Source organism: Salmo salar, chromosome 05, assembly GCF_965601325.2.
Source record: "Salmo salar chromosome 05, fSalSal1, whole genome shotgun sequence".
NCBI classification, from domain to species: domain Eukaryota; kingdom Metazoa; phylum Chordata; class Actinopteri; order Salmoniformes; family Salmonidae; genus Salmo; species Salmo salar.
Window position 1 is genome coordinate 6,951,029 of NC_138295.1, and position 22,471 is coordinate 6,973,499.

Sequence of the window (22,471 nt, forward strand, 5' to 3'; positions counted from 1 at the left end):
TTCTGTAGAAGATGAGTTCTAGTAGAAGATGAGTTCTAGTAGAAGATGAATTCTGTAGAAGATGAGTTCTAGTAGAAGATGAGTTCTAGTAGAAGATGAGTCCTAGAAGAAGATGAGTTCTAGTAGAAGATGAGTTCTGTAGAAGATGAGTTCTAGTAGAAGATGAGTTCTAGTAGAAGATGAGTTCTAGTAGAAGATGAGTTCAAGTAGAAGATGAGTTCTAGTAGAAGATGAGTTCTAGAAGAAGATGAGTTCTAGTAGAAGATGAGTTCTGCTGAAGATGAGTTCTAGAAGGAGATGAGTTCTGTAGAAGATGAGTTCTAGTAGAAGATGAGTTCTCTAGAAGATTAGTTCTGTAGAAGATGAGTTCTAGTAGAAGATAAATTCTAGTAGAAGATGAGTTCTAGAAGAAGATGAGTTCTAGCAGAAGATGAGTTCTAGCAGAAGATGAGTTCTAGAAGAAGATGAGTTCTAGAAGAAGATGAGTTCTAGTAGAAGATGAGTTCTCGAAGAAGATGAGTTCTCGTAGAAGATGAGTTCTAGTAGAAGATGAGTTCTCTAGAAGATGAGTTCTAGTAGAAGATGAGTTCTAGTAGAAGATACATTCTAGAAGAAGATGAGTTCTAGCAGAAGATGAGTTCTAGCAGAAGATGAGTTCTAGAAGAAGATGATTTCTAGAAGAAGATGAGTTCTAGTAGATGAGTTCTAGAAGAAGATGAGTTCTAGTAGAAGATGAGTTCTAGTAGAAGATGAGTTCTAGTAGAAGATGAGTTCAAGTAGAAGATGAGTTCTAGTAGAAGATGAGTTCTAGAAGAAGATGAGTTCTAGTAGAAGATGAGTTCTGTAGAAGATGAGTTCTAGTAGAAGATGAGTTCTAGTAGAAGATGAGTTCTAGTAGAAGATGAGTTCAAGTAGAAGATGAGTTCTAGTAGAAGATGAGTTCTAGAAGAAGATGAGTTCTAGTAGATGAGTTCTAGAAGAAGATGAGTTCTAGTAGAAGATACATTCTAGAAGAAGATGAGTTCTAGCAGAAGATGAGTTCTAGTAGAAGATGAGTTCTAGAAGAAGATGAGTTCTAGTAGAAGATGAGTTCTGTAGAAGATGAGTTCTAGTAGAAGATGAGTTCTAGTAGAAGATGAGTTCTAGTAGAAGATGAGTTCTAGTAGAAGATGAGTTCTAGTAGAAGATGAGTTCTAGAAGAAGATGAGTTCTAGTAGAAGATGAGTTCTGCAGAAGATGAGTTCTAGTAGAAGATGAGTTCTGCAGAAGATGAGTTCTAGTAGAAGATGAGTTCTGCTAGAAGATGAGTTCTGTAGAAGATGAGTTCTAGTAGAAGATGAGTTCTAGTAGAAGATGAGTTCTAGAAGAAGATGAGTTCTAGTAGAAGATGAGTTCTAGTAGAAGATGAGTTCTAGTAGAAGATGAGTTCTAGTAGAAGATGAGTTCTAGTAGAAGATGAGTTCTAGAAGAAGATGAGTTCTAGTAGAAGATGAGTTCTAGTAGAAGATGAGTTCTAGTAGAAGATGAGTTCTAGTAGAAGATGAGTTCTAGTAGAAGATGAGTTCAAGTAGAAGATGAGTTCTGCTGAAGATGAGTTCTAGAAGGAGATGAGTTCTGTAGAAGATGAGTTCTAGTAGAAGATGAGTTCTCTAGAAGATTAGTTCTGTAGAAGATGAGTTCTAGTAGAAGATAAATTCTAGTAGAAGATGAGTTCTAGAAGAAGATGAGTTCTAGCAGAAGATGAGTTCTAGCAGAAGATGAGTTCTAGAAGAAGATGAGTTCTAGAAGAAGATGAGTTCTAGTAGAAGATGAGTTCTCGAAGAAGATGAGTTCTTGAAGAAGATGAGTTCTAGTAGAAGATGAGTTCTAGTAGAAGATGAGTTCTGCTAGAAGATGAGTTCTAGTAGAAGATGAGTTCTAGTAGAAGATACATTCTAGAAGAAGATGAGTTCTAGCAGAAGATGAGTTCTAGCAGAAGATGAGTTCTAGAAGAAGATGAGTTCTAGAAGAAGATGAGTTCTAGTAGATGAGTTCTAGAAGAAGATGAGTTCTAGTAGAAGATGAGTTCTAGTAGAAGATGAGTTCTGGAAGAAGATGAGTTCTAGTAGAAGATGAGTTCTAGTAGAAGATGAGTTCTAGAAGAAGATGAGTTCTAGAAGAAGATGAGTTCTAGTAGAAGATGAGTTCTAGAAGAAGATGAGTTCTAGTAGAAGATGAGTTCTAGTAGAAGATGAGTTCTAGAAGAAGATGAGTTCTAGTAGAAGATGAGTTCTAGTAGAAGATGAGTTCTAGTAGAAGATGAGTTCTAGTAGAAGATGAGTTCTAGTAGAAGATGAGTTCTAGTAGAAGATGAGTTCAAGTAGAAGATGAGTTCTAGTAGAAGATGAGTTCTAGAAGAAGATGAGTTCTAGTAGAAGATGAGTTCTGCTGAAGATGAGTTCTAGAAGGAGATGAGTTCTGTAGAAGATGAGTTCTAGTAGAAGATGAGTTCTCTAGCAGATTAGTTCTGTAGAAGATGAGTTCTAGTAGAAGATAAATTCTAGTAGAAGATGGTTTCTAGAAGAAGATGAGTTCTAGCAGAAGATGAGTTCTAGCAGAAGATGAGTTCTAGAAGAAGATGAGTTCTAGAAGAAGATGAGTTCTAGCAGAAGATGAGTTCTCTAGAAGATGAGTTCTAGTAGAAGATGAGTTCTAGTAGAAGATGCATTCTAGAAGAAGATGAGTTCTAGCAGAAGATGAGTTCTAGCAGAAGATGAGTTCTAGAAGAAGATGAGTTCTAGAAGAAGATGAGTTCTAGTAGATGAGTTCTAGAAGAAGATGAGTTCTAGAAGAAGATGAGTTCTAGTAGAAGATGAGTTCTGGAAGAAGATGAGTTCTAGTAGAAGATGAGTTCTAGTAGAAGATTAGTTCTAGAAGAAGATGAGTTCTAGAAGAAGATGAGTTCTAGTAGAAGATGAGTTCTAGAAGAAGATGAGTTCTAGTAGAAGATGAGTTCTAGTAGAAGATGAGTTCTGGAAGAAGATGAGTTCTAGTAGAAGATGAGTTCTAGAAGAAGATGAGTTCTAGTAGAAGATGAGTTCTGGAAGAAGATGAGTTCTAGTAGAAGATGAGTTCTAGTAGAAGATGAGTTCTGGAAGAAGATGAGTTCTAGTAGAAGATGAGTTCTAGTAGAACATGAGTTCTAGTAGAACATGAGTTCTGTAGAAGATGAGTTCTAGCAGAAGATGAGTTCTAGCAGAAGATGAGTTCTAGTAGAAGATGAGTTCTAGCAGAAGATGAGTTCTGGTAGAAGACGAGTTCTGGTAGAAGATGAGTTCTAGTATAAGATGAGTTCTGACGAAGATGAGTTCTAGCAGAAGATGAGTTCTAGTAGAAGATGAGTTCTGTAGAAGATGAGTTCTAGTAGAAGATGAGTTCTAGTAGAAGATGAGTTCTGTAGAAGATGAGTTCTAGCAGAAGATGAGTTCTAGTAGAAGATGAGTTCTGTAGAAGATGAGTTCTAGTAGAAGATGAGTTCTGTAGAAGATGAGTTCTAGCAGAAGATGAGTTCTAGCAGAAGATGAGTTCTAGCAGAAGATGAGTTCTGGTAGAAGATGAGTTCTGGTAGAAGATGAGTTCTAGTATAAGATGTATATTAATTGAGTGATTTTTTTTAACATGAAGTAGTAGTTACTATGAACTACACATTCGTTTAGTGAGTAACGATTTGACCATTGACCAAGCTGACAATAAAATAACTGTACTACGACTTTTCGATGAAATTCATAGGAGTGATTTTACAACTGCAATACAGTGAATCATAACATATTGGCCCTTCATACAATATGGTTGTTAAATCTTAGTATAGACTTTAGTATCTGGGACTTTGGCACTGTGCTTCCATCCAGTCAATGTCATAGGTACTCCTAAAGATGATTTACGAGCGAGACTGATTATTCCCCACCTCTGTCTCATTTTCACACATTTAGAGTATTTCAATCAGTTTCAGAGAGCTATAACTAACTATCCATAATGGCTGTTTATTTTTACTTCAGTGAATTCAAATTAGGCTGTTGGATTGTGATAACATTTAGGGCAGGCAAACTTACAGTAGAAAAGGTTAAGAATATGAATCACTGGGCCCTAAGGTGCAGTGACAATAACCTTTAAATAAAATACAAAACTGTACAGTTTAAAAGAAAGCAGGTACTTCAGCTTCACCCAAACTGGACTCCTAAACCATGGTGATGAAGTATTCATCTACCACTGTAGATCACATGTCTATAGGGACCATATATCTAGAGTCGCCTCCATAATTATTGACATCCCAGATAAAGATTAGCAAAAAATACCCTAAATAATACCAGTGCTGAGATAAATTGCTCGCAAAATAAAATAATAAATACATATTTCTTATACTAATACAATTGCTAAGAGAAAGAGATTTTGTTTAACAAGTAATGTTTATTTTTTTCCCCAAAATCTAGGTGTAAATATATTTGCCACCCATGTTTTCAATACTTTGTATACCCTCCCCTTGCAAGGATGAAGGCACTGAGCGTTTTTCTATAATGATTTATGGGACTGGAGAACACATTAGGATGGAGACCATTCTTCCATAGACACTTTCCAGATCCTTGATATCCTTCGGTCAGCACTCATGGACTGCCCTCTTCAATTCATAGGGTGACCACATGTCCCGTATTTTGGCCATTTGTCCCATATCCCGCAACCAAACAACCATGTCCCGCTTTATATCAATAAATTCAAACACCAATCATTTACAAAAAAAATGTTGATTTGTCCCGTTTTTCAGTCAGACACTACAACCTGTCTCTTTTGCAATCACGTTGCGCTTTTGACAAGATATATACAACAAGCCAAAAAGTATGTGGACACCTGCACGTTGAACATCTCCTTCCAAAATGGGCATTAATATGGAATTGGTCCCCCCTTTGCTGCTATAACAGCCCTTCTGGGAAGGATTTCCACTAGATGTTGGAGCATCACTGCGGGGACTTGCTTGCATCCAGCCACAAGAGCATTAGTGAGATCGGGCACTGATGTTGGGCAATTAGGCTTGGCTCGCAGTCATTGTTCCAATTCATCCCAAAGGTGTTCAATGGGGTTGAGATCAGGGCTCGGTGCAGACCAGTCAAGTTCTTCCACACCAATCTCGACAAACCATTTCTGTATGGACCTCGCTTTGTGCATGGGGGCACTGTCATGCTGAAACAGGAAAGGGCCTTCCCCAAACTGTTGCCACAAAGTTGGAAGCACAGAATCTTCTAGAATGTTATTGTATGGAGGTGGGTTAAGATTTCCCTTCACTGGAACTAAGGGACCAAGCCCAAACCATGAAAAACAGCACCAGACCAGGATTCCTCCTCCACAAAACTTTACAGCTGTCACTATGCATAGGGGTAGGTAGCGTTCTCCTGACAGCCGCCAAACCCAGATTCGTACATTGGACTGCCAGATGGTGAAGCATGATTCATCACTCCAGAAAACGCATTTCCACTTCTCCAGAGTCCAATGGAGGCAAGCTTTACACCACTCCAGCTGACGCTTGGCATTGCGCATGGTGATCTTAGGCTTGTGTGTGGCTGCTCGGCCATGGTAACCCATTTCATGAAGCTACCAGCGAACAGTTCTTGTGCTGACGTTGCTTCCAGAGGTAGTTTGGAACTCAGTAGTGAGTGTTGTAACCAAGGACAGAACATTTTTACGCTCTACACGCTTCAGCACTCAGCGGTCCTGTTCTGTGAGCTTGTGTGACCTATCACTTCGCAGCTGAGTCGTTGTTGCTCCTAGACATTTACACTTCACAATAACAGCACTTACAGTTGACCGGGGCAGGTCTAGCAGGGCAGAAATTTGCCTAACTGACTTGTTTGAAAGGTGGCGTCCAATGACAGTGCCACGTTGAAAATCACTGAGCTCTTCAGTAAGGCCATTCTACTGCCAATGTTTGTCTATGGAGAATGCATGGCTGTGTGCTCAATTTTATACCCCTGTCATAAATGGGTGTGGTTGAACAAGCCGAATCGACTAATTTGAAGGGGTGTCAACATACTTTTGTATATAGTGTATGTGTAGAGATCTATAAATGAAACATTTATGTAGATATATAACATCTTGCTAGTGATGTTAGTATTCCAATTATATCAGTCTTCCAATGATATTAGTCGTCCAATAATATTAGTCGGCCAATAATATTAGTCGTCCAATGATATTAGTCGTCCAATGATATTAGTCGTCCAATGATGTTAGTCGTCCAATGATATCAGTCGTCCAATGATATTAGTCGTCCAATGATATTAGTCGTCCAATGATATTAGTCGTCCAACGATATTAGTCGTCCAACGATATTAGTCGTCCAATGATATTAGTCGCCAATGATATTAGTCGTCCAATGATATTAGTCGTCCAATGATGTTAGTCGTCCAATGATATTAGTCGGTCAATGATATTAGTCAGCCAATGATATTAGTCGTCCAATGATATTAGTCGTCCAATGATATTAGTCGTCCAATGATGTTAGTCGTACAATGATATTAGTCGTCCAATGATATTGGTCGGCCAATGATATTAGTCGGCCAATAATATTAGTCGTCCAATGATATTAGTCGGCCAATGATATTAGTCGTCCAATAATATTAGTCGTCCAATGATATTAGTCGTCTAATGATGTTAGTCGTCCAATCACAACAATCAAAGTTCCATCTCAGTAGCAAACAATGATGTAGATCCGCAGTTGGCTGATATTGGGGGCGGCTGACTGAAATCGCCTCACTGCAGACTCTTTCAATGTTTCAGATTGTCATCTGATGCATCTTTGAATCAAGTTGGTGACCTGATTAAGTTTAGAGGAGACTGGGATTGAATCATGTTGATGATGTGATTAAATCTAGAGGAGGCTGGGATTGAATCATTGATGACCTATTAAATCTAGAGGAGACTGGGATTGAATCATGTTGATGACCTAATTAAATCTAGAGGAGACTGGGATTGAATCATGTTGATGATGTGATTAAATCTAGAGGAGGCTGGGATTGAATCATGTTGATTACCTAATTAAATCTAGAGGAGACTGGGATTGAATCATGTTGATGATGTGATTAAATCTAGAGGAGACTGGGATTGAATCATGTTGATGATGTGATTAAATCTAGAAGGAGACTGGGGATTGAATCATGTTGATGCCCTGATTAAATCTAGAGGAGACTGGGATTGAATCATGTTGATGCCCCTGATTAAATCTAGAGGAGGCTGGGATTGAATCATGTTGATGCCCTGATTAAATCTAGAGGAGACTGGGATTGAATCATGTTGATGATGTGATTAAATCTAGAGGAGACTGGGATGAATCATGTTGATGACCTGATTAAATCTAGAGGAGACTGGGATGGTGCTTTGAATATATCAGCCTTTCATAGCTATGCTAATGGTGGTGGATGGGCCGACGGGCTAGGCTATTTATCAATGGCTATAACATCCCTTTTATACAATACTGATGGAAGTCTCCCTTGCCACCGGCCATGATCTGATGCATATCACTTAGACAAAACCAGCACAGAATTGGTTTGTTTCCTCTTGTCAACCTCTGGCGGAAGATAATGTGTTAAAATCAGAAACAAATGAAAACAGGAAGCGCTTGACAGTGAGCTGAACACAGGCAGTGAGCTGAACACAGGCAGTTAGCTGAACACAGGCAGTTAGCTAGCTGAGCTCTTTGTTTAATTGTCCATTCTGCAGCAAGCAGCATCTAACGAAGAACATTAATCAATTATGAAATGCCAATTTGAATGATTTGAAGAGAGCGCTCCAACATGTTGAATCTATTGCAGTATTACGGCATAACTGGCATCTGTAAATGAACATACAGTATAAATGAACTCTGGCGTTACACATTTTCAACATTTCTCTTTGTTTTCTATGACAGGCAGAACCATCTGCTCATAATAGCCAGGCAAACAAGTTAGATGTATACATTTTTAAACAAAGAAGAGTTGTTGCTCCAAATCCACACACCAAAATAAAGACTTCCTCTTTCTTTCAACACCGAGTTTATCTGGCTCTCATATTGCAAGATATTGATCTACACAAGGTGATCCCGACAATGCCCACCCACAACAAATGCTGTTAAGACACACTGAAAATCCCTCAAAATAGGAAGGATTCGGTTTCCTGCAGTGTGGTGCAAATCTCTTTAAAATTCTTGGAGAAAAAAAATAACATTTGGAGAAGTGTAGAACCCAAAACAACCAAAATCAATACCCCTTGAGCCTGACCTGCCTCACACGGTCAACGTCTCAAATGGCACCCTATTCCCTATATAGTGCACTACTTTTGACCGGAAACCTATACGAAATAGGGTGCCGTTTGCGACACAGTCAGGGTCTGAGGAGGAACCTGTAAAGAGGTACGCTTTAAGTGATAAAATCTGTTCCTAATGGAAGAGATTCCTGCATCCATGCATGGTATTACTTTCCCCTGACCTTGGACATGTTCTGAGAACACCTTTGCGTCATTCCAAGACGACGTAGCGGTACCAGCACTCGCAATGCTAACGGTAAACATTCCATTTTAGAATCCCATAATTAAAAGGTTGCCATGGATGATACTGCTACACTCATTATTAAGGTGGCACTACTGGTTTCATAAAGGTGTTATGGATGCCTTATTTAGGCCTATACCACTTTCAAGTAAAGGGTTACTGACCATTATGTGTGATATCAAACAGACTATATGGGATGGTATTGTGTATTAGCCCTCCATATGAAAAGACAGAGGCAACCTGGTTTTGAATTAAGGTGGCTGTCATATCTCATCTGTCCTTTCTAATATCAGCTAGCCTACAGTATATGTCTGTTAGCTGAGGGGACAGAACAGGCCTACTGTGATGACACACAGGGGTAGCAGTTTCAGCTTGATGTCAGGGACAAAACAGGAGCACTGTGATGACACACAGGCGTAGCAGTTTCAGCTTGATGTCAGGGACAAAACAGGAGCACTATGATGACACACAATGGTAGCAGTTTCATCTTGATGTCAGGGACAAAACAGGAGCACTATGATGACACACAGGCGTAGCAGTTTCAGCTTGATGTCAGGGACAAAACAGGAGCACTATGATGACACACAATGGTAGCAGTTTCATCTTGATGTCAGGGACAAAACAGGAGCACTATGGTAGTAAACTATTATTCTGTATGGAGCTCCACACACAAATCTCTGAGGACCATACAAAGATAGTCCACGGGGTGGATTAAAGACCAGCAGCTATTCTAGGAATGCTTGCACAAACCCCTAAAGAACTAAACTATGCCCTGTACTGTAAGACTGTATAGTGCACTTCTAAAGTTCACTTGAATTAATGTCCTCATGGGTACTGTTCCTCTGTTGTATTCTGTTGTATGTTGTATTTATGTTTATGGACTGCTTTTCAGAAAACCTCTTTTGAATGAAAAGGATGGATAGAAAATACAAAACAGACATATTTCCCCAAGGAAGATAAGATATGGAACTGAATTTAAATAAACGAGAGGGGAAAAAAAGCAAGGATAGGAAATATAAAATCAACAAAAAAAAGAATGAGGCAAGGATATGAGACAGCAATAATATACATGAGAGGAGATAATAGTCATGAAAGGGTGATGGGAATGACTGGAGATCATCGTTGCTATGTGCCAAACATTTGGCTGGTCATTTTCCAGGCATGAACAATTCAGGACATTTCAGCGGGGGAGGCTTTGGCACAGAAATAACTAATTCAAAATGCAAATTGGTAATCAAGTCAGACATGAACAGCAAGGAAACTGTTAATTTTCACACAAAGCAAGCGTAATATGAGACAACCTGTGACTTGTCTCATTATCATCTCACATCGAGCTCCTAAAAACATCACCATGTCACCGAGATGAGACAACCTTTCCAACGCAACCTTTTCATGTAGATGCTTGTTATAGAAGACTATCTGCTACTGCCTTTACGTGTGTTTAGTGCCCCCTCCGCATAGCAAATGGTGTGCTATATCTCCTCTCAAAAATGTAAGAATTAGAATTCACAAGCAGGCCTCAGATAATCTGCAATATTCATCTTCCTCCACGATGTATTGAGAATTGTCTAGACTATGAATGGAGAATGCATGACATTATCCTACTTTCTGGTTTTAGGCCGACTTCATTAAGGCAACTGAGAATATTGCGCTGCGATTTAATAGAACATCAATTAGATGATAAAAATAACGGTGGGTTCTGCATGAGGCACTTATTAGCATAATACAGTACGGTCCTTTTCTAGGCAAAAATCTACAATATTCCCGACATTTAACCTTTTTCCCGGAAATTGGAGGAATATTATGCTGCGTCTGCAATTTCCTAGAGGGATTTTTGTTGTTACGGTTTATAGCAAAACTACATCTTGCTTTTCACTTGCTACACATAATAACAGAAAGCCTTTTCAAAGAAAGCATGGTGGTTACATGGTGGCCTAAGGCTCTGTTCTGATTTAAGCGTGGAAACGTGGCTCATAAAGTCTAACTACAAAGAACAGCTCTACTAACACACAGCCTTATAGGTTCAACTAAATGCAGGTGAACAGCAGTGATACTGGGAGGGGTGGTGCTGTATGTAGCGAGTTAGTACCTAATACAACTACCCTGTCTTTTCTGGAATATTTCAAATGGTTTAAGATAGCGTTAAATGCCACAATTGACAATCTTCTGGTGTTAACAATTTGTGTAACTGTTTTTCAAACAAATAAGGATGAAAACAAACAATTCTTAAGAATACAAACTATTGATCTTCATGTCAAGCACACAAGCAGTGACAGTCACTCGATACTGATAGAGAGAAGTGTGAGCTCACCTTGACAAGTTCATAGTGTTGGATCCCATTGATCCCCACATCTGGGTCAAATGCAGAGGGCACGGGGTACCGGGTGTTGATGGCAGTGTTCTCTGGGATGGAGATGTTTATTACGGTGGACTGGAAGAGTGGAGCGTTGTCATTGATGTCCTCAATCAGGAACCGGATCTTAACCAGACGGAAGATCTCGTCAGGCAGAACGGCTACTTCAATCTCGTAGAAGCAGCGCTTCTCGTTGAATACTCCTGAGCAGAGCTTCTCTCGGTCGATGCGATGAGCCGTGGTGAAGATCTCCCCAGTGTTGGCCTCTACCCTCACCAAAGGCACATCGCCCGTTTTGTAGACGGGCTTGAACTGCAGTGGTGAGGACAGCTTGAAGTCAGGGTCAAGGTTCAGGTCCAAGTCCTTCCGCAGGTTCCCGATGCGGACATTCTCGGGCTGCTCCTCCCTCACCGTGTAGTCCTTCTCTTGGGCCCAGGACAGGAAGACCAGGCAGGTGAGTAACACCACCAGCACATGAGCCTGACCTGCTAAGTCCATAATCAGAGAGGGTGGAAGTATTTTTTTCTTAAGGCTGCAACTCTGTCACTGGGGTAGAGAGCGAGAGAGAGGGAGAGAGACAGAGAGAGGGAAAGAGAGAGAGTCATGTCTCCGCAAAAGTTACATGACACACAGGTTAAATCTGAAAAGGGCACCCTATTCGCTGTATAGCGCACTACTTTTTGGCACCCTATTCCCTGTACAGTGCACTACTTTTTGACCAGAGCTCTATGATCAAAAATAGTGCACTATTTAGGGAAGAGGGTTTCATTCCAAATGCAGACCCATGTATTCTGACTGTAATTAGTATGATTCTCCCTTATGGAGAGGGTTGAACTTGACCTATCAACCTAACTAGCTCTGAGCCTGCATCCCTCCAATATCTTTGAGAGCAAATTAACAGACATTTTACACAATTAACCTTTGATGACACCCCGTTGAACACACAGACACGAATAGGTTATTAGTTGCCGTATTCCATCAATCCGTTACATTGCAGTGATCAACCAATTCATATTTTCATCGCAGGGAGGGTGTGTGTGTGTGTGTGTGTGTGTGTGTGTGTGTGTGTGTGTGTGTGTGTGTGTGTGTGTGTGTGTGTGTGTGTGTGTGTGTGTGTGTGTGTGTGTGTGTGTGTGTGCGTGAATCAGAGGAGATCATCATTGGCGTAGTCGATACACAAACTTCTATGAATGTTTTTTGATGAGTTTAGCTAGTGTGAGGCATTACGTTTGGTACGTGAGTTGACCTTGCGTTGTCATCGAGTTTGAAAGATATGCATTTTAGGAATCAGTCAGATCGTTACGAGCAGGAAACATGGGAAACCGACTAAGATTTTGGCCCTGGTCTAAAGTACTATATATGTGTACTATATATGTGTACTATATAAGGGCTATGGTACTATTTAGGATGCAGACTACATCCATCTTCCAGTGTGGTGGATAGGTGTTAATGCGTGTGCAATAACCTTCATTTTAATGCAGAACCATAGATTAGAAATACATTGCTAATTTTAACAGCAAATTAACTTAAGAGTCTCATTTGTTAAGTATCTGAAGAAAAGAAAATGAAAAAAAAAAAAAAAACGGAATTTGAACGATTCTGTGAATACCCTGCCATATGAAAACACCATGTTCTGCATAATAATTAATTGACGCATTACGAAAGCCACCATGTCTCACATTAGGATAGAATTGTATTATCATAGAATATAATCACACAATGAAATCATTAACGTTAGTTAATGGAGTTTTCTCTAACATGCTACATGTATTGCTATTAGATAGAAAAGAAGTGCTCTGTCTGATCTCTCTCTCTCTCTCTATCATTAAGCCCATGGTGAATTAGTAAATAGTCAATAGTAAAAAGAAAAACACCCTATGGTTTTCAGCACCATCTGACAGTATTCATAAATCAGTGTTTTCTTATTTGATGCCAGTTTACTTGGTAGATAGTTCCACCAATTCTATCATGGGCTTTGTGTGCTAAAACCTGCCTGGAGGGTAAAGGTCCCTATTGCCAAAACCAAACTAGGCCATCCAAAAAGGGAGCATGGAGATATGATGGCAGTTGCTCTGCTTCTTATAGCAAGAACAACTTTCAGGTTATTAGGATTAGAATTTACGGTAACGCTATACTTTTTATTTAATTTCAGGTCTCTTTTACAAGGGAGACCTGGACCAACGGAGACTTATTAAAGTCTGTTTAATTAATGCATTACCATGCAGTTGTGATGCATTTTAAGATTTATCATGAAGACCCGTCTCTGCTTAGGTATGCATCACCCCTCATTGCTGCCTCAGTAAGAAACATTTTTCATTTAACTTTAGTATCAAGAAATATTCCAAAATTGTGGAAAGTTTTCTACCACTCCATAAGGGATAGTAATGATCTTACATTTTTTTGACCCATTTCCAGGATCCCTTGTCTTGCAAAAATACTATTATCATTGGTCAACAAACAGCTATGTTACTATCTATCTGTAAATGTGGTTCTTAAAATGAATCAATCTGGATTCAGACCTAAACATAGCACCACTATGGCTACCGTGCTTGTTGTAAATTATATTGCAGTCGCCTTAGATGATAGAATGAATTGTACTGCCATGTTTGTAGCCTTGTCAAAAGCTTCTGATACTGTAGACCATGTTATTCTGATTAATAAACTGTCCTCCATAGGGTTGGGTACAGATGCATGTCGACGGTTTCATAATTATCTCAATGACAGAACTCAGGTCATCAAGGTGGATGGGGTCAAATAGGAGTTCCTTGAGTTACATAAAGGGGTGCCCCAAGGTTCGATCCTCGGCCCACTACTGTTTACAATCTAAATAAATAACATTGATAATACTGTAAAAAAAAATGTTTTATATAAATGTGTATGCAGATGATACAGGGCTGTATTCAATTGCTCCTTCGGTGGGCCAAGCCTTTTCACATTTGAAGTTTGATTGTTATAGCACTGCAGAGGTCACTGTTGGATCTAAAGCTAGTGCTAAATGTAAACAAAACAACATGAATACTTTTTTTCTAGGTCCCATAACCCAGATTTAAATGCATTTGTAATGACTAGTTCGAACGGTACACAAATTGAGCTAGTTCCTTCCTAGAAATATATTAGTATATTCCTTGATGACAAACTGTCATTTGAAAACCATGTCACTGAGCTGGTGAAGAAGTTGAAGTTCAAGGTTGGTTTCTTTTACAGAAACAAAGCATGTCTTACTTTAGTTAATAGGAAGGAAATTGTCCAAGACACTTTTATGTCTATTTTAGATTCTGGGGATATTATCTATATGCGTGCAGCAGCATCTACACTTAAACCACTAGATTATGTTTTCCATTGTGCCCTTAGGTTTATTACTGGTGATGATTCTAGAACTCACCATTGTGCCCTTAGGTTTATTGCTGGTGATGATTCTAGAACTCACCATTGTTACCTTAGGTTTATTACTGGTGATGGATCTAGAACTCACCATTGTTCCCTTAGGTTTATTACTGGTGATGGTTCTAGAACTCACCATTGTGCCCTTAGGTTTATTACTGGTGATGATTCTAGAACTCACCATTGTTCCCTTAGGTTTATTACTGGTGATGGTTCTAGAACTCACCATTGTGCCCTTAGGTTTATTACTGGTGATGATTCTAGAACTCACCATTGTTCCCTTAGGTTTATTACTGGTGATGGTTCTAGAACTCACCATTGTGCCCTTAGGTTTATTACTGGTGATGATTCTAGAACTCACCATTGTTCCCTTAGGTTTATTACTGGTGATGGTTCTAGAACTCACCATTGTGCCCTTAGGTTTATTACTGGTGATGATTCTAGAACTCACCATTGTTCCCTTAGGTTTATTACTGGTGATGGTTCTAGAACTCACCATTGTGCCCTTAGGTTTATTACTGGTGATGATTCTAGAACTCACCATTGTTCCCTTAGGTTTATTACTGGTGATGGTTCTAGAACTCACCATTGTTCCCTTAGGTTTATTACTGGTGATGGTTCTAGAACTCACCATTGTGCCCTTAGGTTTATTACTGGTGATGATTCTAGAACTCACCATTGTTCCCTTAGGTTTATTACTGGTGATGGTTCTAGAACTCACCATTGTGCCCTTAGGTTTATTACTGGTGATGATTCTAGAACTCACCATTGTTCCCTTAGGTTTATTACTGGTGATGGTTGTAGAACTCACCACTGTTCCCTTAGGTTTATTACTGGTGATGGTTCTATAACTCGCCATTGTTCCCTTAGGTTAATTACATGTGATGGTTCTAGAACTCACCATTGTGCCCTTAGGTTTTTTACTGGTGATGGTTATAGAACTCACCATTGTGTTTTGTGTCAAAAAGTGGGTTGGGCCTCTTTATATGTAAGGAGAGAGCAGCATTGTCTTGTGTTGATCTACAAAGCACTGATGCAGAAACTTCCTATGTATCTATCAATTTAGACTTACAAATTGCCAAACCCAGTCTCAGGCTTGAATAACACTGGATGCCCCTTCAGTTTCCACAGAGTTGGGTGAAGCTTATTTTAGTTTTTGTTGCACCCTTTATGTGAAACAACTTACAGAGAGTCATGATCGGAGACCTCTATGTTGATAAATATGTCTGTAATGTTGTGTATTGTATGTGTTTGACGTATTCATGCAGGTCTCATCTGTAAAACAGATCTTAGTCTTGGTATGACTTCAAAATAAAGGTGAAAAAATAGGAGAATTCATGACCCCTTTTTAATGTCAAACCTTGGAAGACATCTTAAAAGAAATAATACATAACACCACAGCTGTAATACACTGGGGTTAAACATAGATGTCTTCAATAACGCTTTGCTTTTCAACGTTATTTTTACATCGTTCCATCAACTTACATCCAATCACTAACATATGAATTTGTTATTTACGTCTTGCTGCATTCCAGGCCTATCCATCTGATCTCTGAGCATTTTCCATAAGCCTTATAGGAGATGTAGACTCCTACACCACATTGATACTCTCTTTATTACCTCCTAACCAATCTACCTTTCATTTCCCCTCCCAGCGCCGTTATTTGAATATCCATCACAGAGATTATGCACAGCTGTGTTGAGAAGCGTTCTGTGGAACTCCACATCTTCTATCTACAGTACATAGGAACAGAGCTAGTACACTGTCTTGAGAATTCATCTTTGACTACCGTATGAAAACTTTACAATAGAGGACATTTTACATTGAGATGGTGGTACCATCTAACTGTCATAACAGCATCCCTAAAGTAAAACAAATTACTACAATATTTGAAGGATTTAATCAAACTCGTAGGGAATCAGCCAGAAAGGCAAGATTTTCTATTGTTCTATCCTATGATCTTACCTGACTGTCTTTCTATCACTGTCATAATGAAGAACTCAGGCGAGACTCATTATAGGGTTAGGGTTAGAATCCTTATACTAGACTCATTATAGGGTTAGACTCATTATAGGGTTAGGGTTAGAATCCTTATACTAGACTCATTATAGGGTTAGACTCATTATAGGGTTGGACTCATTATAGGGTTAGGGTTAGAATCCTTATACTAGACTCATTATAGGGTTAGACTCATTATAGGTCTGGACTCATTATAGAGTTAGACTCATTATAGGGTTAGGGTTAAACTCATTATAGGGTTAGACTCATTATAGGGTTAGGGTTAGACTCACTATAGGGTTAGACTCATTATAGAGTTAGACTCATTATAGGTTTAGACTCATTATAGGGATAGACTCATTATAGGGTTAGACTCATTATAGGGTTACGGTTAGACTCATTATAGGATTAGACTCATTATAGGATTAGACTCATTATAGGATTAGACTCATTATAGGGTTAGACTCATTATAGGGTTAGACTCATTATAGGGTTAGACTCATTATAGGTTTCTACTCATTATAGAATTAGACTCATTATAGGATTAGACTCATTATAGGGTTAGACTCATTATAGGATTAGACTCATTAAAGGGTTAGACTCATTATAGGGTTAGACTCATTATAGGTTTCTAGTCATTATAGGATTAGAGTCATTATAGGGTTGGACTCGTTGTAGTATTAGACTCATTGTAGGATTAGACTCATTATAGGGTTAGACTCATTATAGGATTAGACTCATTATAGGATTAGACTCATTATAGGGTTAGACTCATTAAAGGGTTAGACTATTATAGGATTAGACTCATTATAGGGTTGGACTCGTTGTAGTATTAGACTCATTATAGGGTTAGACTCATTATAGGGATAGACTCATTATAGGGTCAGTTTTACACTCATTAGAGCATTAGAATCATTATAGGGATTGACTCATTATAGGGTTGGGGTTAGACTCATTATAGGGTTAGGGTTAGACTCATTATAGGGTCAGGCTTAGACTCATTACATGGTTAGACTCATTATAGTGTTAGACTCATTATTGGGTGGGGGTTAGACTCATTTTAGGATCAGGCTTAGACTCATTATAGAGATAGACTCATTATAGGGTTAGGGTTAGACTCATTATAGGGTCAGTGTTAGACTCATTATAGGGTCAGGGTTAAACTCGTCATAGGGTTAGACTCATTATAAGAATAGACTCATTATAGGGTCAGTGTTAGACTTATTATAGGGTCAGGGTTAAACTCATTATAGGGATAGACTCATTATAGGGTAAGGGTTAGACTCATTATAGGGTAAGGGTTAGACTCATTATAGGGTCAGGGTTAGACTCATTATAGGGATAGACTCATTATAGGGTTAGGGTTAGACTCATTTTAGGGTCAGGCTTAGACTCATTATAGTGATAGACTCATTATAGGGTTGGGTTAGACTCATTATAGGGTTAGACTCATTATAGGGTCAGTGTTAGACTCATTATAGGGTCAGGGTTAAACTCGTCATAGGGTTAGACTCATTATAAGGATAGACTCATTATAGGGTCAGGGTTAATCTCATTATAGGGTTAAACTCATTATAGAAATAGACTCATTATAGGGTAAGGGTTAGACTCATTATAGGGTTAAACTCATTATAGGGATAGTGTTAGACTCATTATATGTTAGACTCATTATAGGGATAGACTCATTATAGGGTAAGGGTTAGACTCATTATAGGGTCAGGGTTAGACTCATAATAGGGTTAGACTCATTATAGGGATACACTCATTATAGGGTTAGACTCATTATAGGGTTAGACTCATTATAGGGTTAGGGTTAAAATCATTATAGGGTTAGACTCATTATAGGAATAGACTCATTATAGGTTTATGGTTAGACTCACTATAGTGTTAGACTCATTATAGGGATAGACTCATTATAGGGTTAGGGTTAGACTCATTATAGGGATAGACTCATTCTAGGGTCAGGCTTAGACTCATTATAGGGTCAGGGTTAGACTCATTATAGGGATAGACTCATTATAGGGTTAGTGTTAGACTCATTATAGGGATAGACTCATTATAGGGTTAGACTCATTGTAGGGTTCGACTCATTATAGGGTTAGGGTTAGACTCATTATAGGTTTAGACTCATTATAGGGTTAGACTCATTATAGGGTTAGACTCATTATAGGGTTGGGGTTATACTCATTATAGGGTTAGACTCATTATAGGGTTGGGGTCATTCTAGGGTCAGGCTTAGACTCATTATAGGGTCAGGGTTAGACTCATTATAGGGATAGATCATTATAGGGTTAGTGTTAGACTCATTATAGGGATAGACTCATTATAGGTTAAGGGTTAGACTCATTGTAGGGTTCGACTCATTATAGGGTTAGGGTTAGACTCATTATAGGTTTAGACTCATTATAGGGTTAGACTCATTATAGGGTTGGGGTTATACTCATTATAGGGTTAGACTCATTATAGGGTTGGGGTTATACTCATTATAGGGTTAGCCTCATTATAGGTTTGGTGTTTGGCTCATTATAGGGTTAGTCTCATTATAGGGTTGGGCTTAGACTCATTATAGGGTTGGGCTCAGACTCAATATAGGGTTAGGCTTAGACTCATTATAGGGTTGGGGTTAGACTCATTATAGGGTCGGGGTTAGACTCATTATAGGGTCAGGGTTAGACTCATTATAGGGTCAGGGTTAGACTCATTATAGGGTCAGGTTTAGACTCATTATAGGGTCAGGTTTAGACTCATTATAGGGTCAGGGTTAGACTCATTATAGGGTCAGGGTTAGACTCATTATAGGGTCAGGGTTAGACTCATTATAGGGTCAGGGTTAGACTCATTATAGGGTCAGGTTTAGACTCATTATAGGGTCGGGGTTAGACTCATTATAGGGTCAGGTTTAGACTCATTATAGGGTCAGGGTTAGACTCATTATAGGGTCAGGTTTAGACTCATTATAGGGTCAGGTTTAGACTCATTATAGGGTCAGGTTTAGACTCATTATAGGGTCAGGGTTAGACTCATTATAGGGTCAGGGTTAGACTCATTATAGGGTCAGGTTTAGACTCATTATAGGGTCAGGTTTTGACTCATTATAGGGTCAGGTTTAGACTCATTATAGGGTCAGGGTTAGACTCATTATAGGGTCAGGCTTAGACTCATTATAGGGTCAGGGTTAGACTCATTATAGGGATAGACTCATTATAGGGTTAGTGTTAGACTCATTATAGGGATAGACTCATTATAGGTTTAGGGTTAGACTCATTGTAGGGTTCGACTCATTATAGGGTTAGGGTTAGACTCATTATAGGTTTAGACTCATTATAGGGTTAGACTCATTATAGGGTTGGGGTTATACTCATTATAGGGTTAGACTCATTATAGGGTTGGGGTTATACTCATTATAGGGTTAGCCTCATTATAGGTTTGGTGTTTGGCTCATTATAGGGTTAGTCTCATTATAGGGTTGGGCTTAGACTCATTATAGGGTTGGGCTCAGACTCAATATAGGGTTAGGCTTAGACTCATTATAGGGTTGGGGTTAGACTCATTATAGGGTCGGGGTTAGACTCATTATAGGGTCAGGGTTAGACTCATTATAGGGTCAGGGTTAGACTCATTATAGGGTCAGGTTTAGACTCATTATAGGGTCAGGTTTAGACTCATTATAGGGTCAGGGTTAGACTCATTATAGGGTCAGGGTTAGACTCATTATAGGGTCAGGGTTAGACTCATTATAGGGTCAGGGTTAGACTCATTATAGGGTCAGGTTTAGACTCATTATAGGGTCGGGGTTAGACTCATTATAGGGTCAGGTTTAGACTCATTATAGGGTCAGGGTTAGACTCATTATAGGGTCAGGTTTAGACTCATTATAGGGTCAGGTTTAGACTCATTATAGGGTCAGGGTTAGACTCATTATAGGGTCAGGGTTAGACTCATTATAGGGTCAGGTTTAGACTCATTATAGGGTCAGGTTTTGACTCATTATAGGGTCAGGTTTAGACTCATTATAGGGTCAGGGTTAGACTCATTATAGGGTCAGGCTTAGACTCATTATAGGGTCAGGGTTAGACTCATTATAGGGATAGACTCATTATAGGGTTAGTGTTAGACTCATTATAGGGATAGACTCATTATAGGTTTAGGGTTAGACTCATTGTAGGGTTCGACTCATTATAGGGTTAGGGTTAGACTCATTATAGGTTTAGACTCATTATAGGGTTAGACTCATTATAGGGTTGGGGTTATACTCATTATAGGGTTAGACTCATTATAGGGTTGGGGTTATACTCATTATAGGGTTAGCCTCATTATAGGTTTGGTGTTTGGCTCATTATAGGGTTAGTCTCATTATAGGGTTGGGCTTAGACTCATTATAGGGTTGGGCTCAGACTCAATATAGGGTTAGGCTTAGACTCATTATAGGGTTGGGGTTAGACTCTTATAGGGTCGGGGTTAGACTCATTATAGGGTCAGGGTTAGACTCATTATAGGGTCAGGGTTAGACTCATTATAGGGTCAGGTTTAGACTCATTATAGGGTCAGGGTTAGACTCATTATAGGGTCAGGGTTAGACTCATTATAGGGTCAGGTTTAGACTCATTATAGGGTCAGGGTTAGACTCATTATAGGGTCAGGTTTAGACTCATTATAGGGTCAGGGTTAGACTCATTATAGGGTCAGGTTTAGACTAATTATAGGGTCAGGTTTAGACTCATTATAGGGTCAGGGTTAGACTCATTATAGGGTCAGGGTTAGACTCATTATAGGGTCAGGTTTAGACTCATTATAGGGTCAGGTTTAGACTCATTATAGGGTCAGGTTTAGACTCATTATAGGGTCAGGGTTAGACTCATTATAGGGTCAGGGTTAGACTCATTATAGGGTCAGGTTTAGACTCATTATAGGGTCAGGGTTAGACTCATTATAGGGTCAGGTTTAGACTCATTATAGGGTCAGGGTTAGACTCATTATAGGGTCAGGGTTAGACTCATTATAGGGTCAGGGTTAGACTCATTATAGGGTCAGGGTTAGACTCATTATAGGGTCAGGTTTAGACTCATTATAGGGTTAGGGTTAGACTCATTATAGGGTCAGGGTTAGACTCATTATAGGGTCAGGTTTAGACTCATTATAGGGTCAGGGTTAGACTCATTATAGGGTCAGGGTTAGACTCATTATAGGGTCAGGGTTAGACTCATTATAGGGTCAGGTTTAGACTCATTATAGGGTTAGGGTTAGACTCATTATAGGGTCAGGGTTAGACTCATTATAGGGTCAGGTTTAGACTCATTATAGGGTCAGGTTTAGACGCATTATAAGCCTGTTGGGTTACAAAAACATTGCTGACAGTATCTACATGACATCCATCTATGTGAAGGTTACTCTCAGCAGCACAGATACGTGTATAAAAACAGTCATATAAATGAAAACACTGCATGCGGTTGTGATTTGCTTATCTTTGAAGTTTACACCTTTCCTAGAGAGAAAGAAGGGTCATTTAGCCATGTTATGCTCAGATCTTTCTCCAAATAACACCATCTTCAAAACTATACATTGGATCTAATGGGATTGAGCAATGAGCTACAACTTTGACAGTTTCAAAAAAGAACAGTTTGACAACGAAGAATTGGGGAAATAATGAATGAATGAATAATGAAGAAAAAAAAAACTGAAGTTTAAGTGTCAATCAAGCAGAACATCTTTCCATGCTAACATTTCACTAGGCTCCAGAAAGAGCTATTTTGAGCCCTAGGCAACGTTTCTCTCCTCTCTCTGGAGACAGAGCTGAACGGGAGAGGCAAGTAGCAGACGTCTCCTGGATTACTTTACATGACAATATGATGGACAGGCCAGTCGGGCAGGGTAGTATTATCAGACTGAGCTGTGGCAGAGGAGAGAGGGGGGGGGGGGGGGGGGGAACACCTTCACCTTCCCAAAGAATGTATTTATCTGGCATCTTAAACGGAAGATTGATGGAGTCACTCCAGAAATGGAGTAGCGGCAACAAACTTCTCTATCCTCAAAAACTGTGATTTGGGTGTCCATGGATATACATAAAGATAGATTTCTCAAAGCCTTGCAAGCTGGACTTGCAAAGCGACACAATCTTGGTAACCCCAGTCTCTATCTCTTGGTTCCATGGATCTTCGACAGACTGACAGACAGACAGGTTTATTGTCAAGATCTATTCAGT

The 22,471-nt window shown here is 39.3% G+C and overlaps 1 protein-coding gene across 2 annotated transcripts in view; it reads right to left on the reverse strand.

Moving 5' to 3' along the window:
- Nucleotides 1-22,471, reverse strand: part of LOC106604166 (protocadherin-11 X-linked) — a 228,462-nt gene that overhangs the window by 201,285 nt on the left and 4,706 nt on the right. For both annotated transcript variants that reach the window (XM_014198585.3, XM_014198587.3), the window contains exon 2: nucleotides 10,851-11,438. In XM_014198585.3, the coding sequence (XP_014054060.1) occupies nucleotides 10,851-11,390 (540 nt within the window). In that variant the 5' untranslated portion in view covers nucleotides 11,391-11,438. The remainder of the gene's footprint in view (nucleotides 1-10,850; nucleotides 11,439-22,471) is intronic.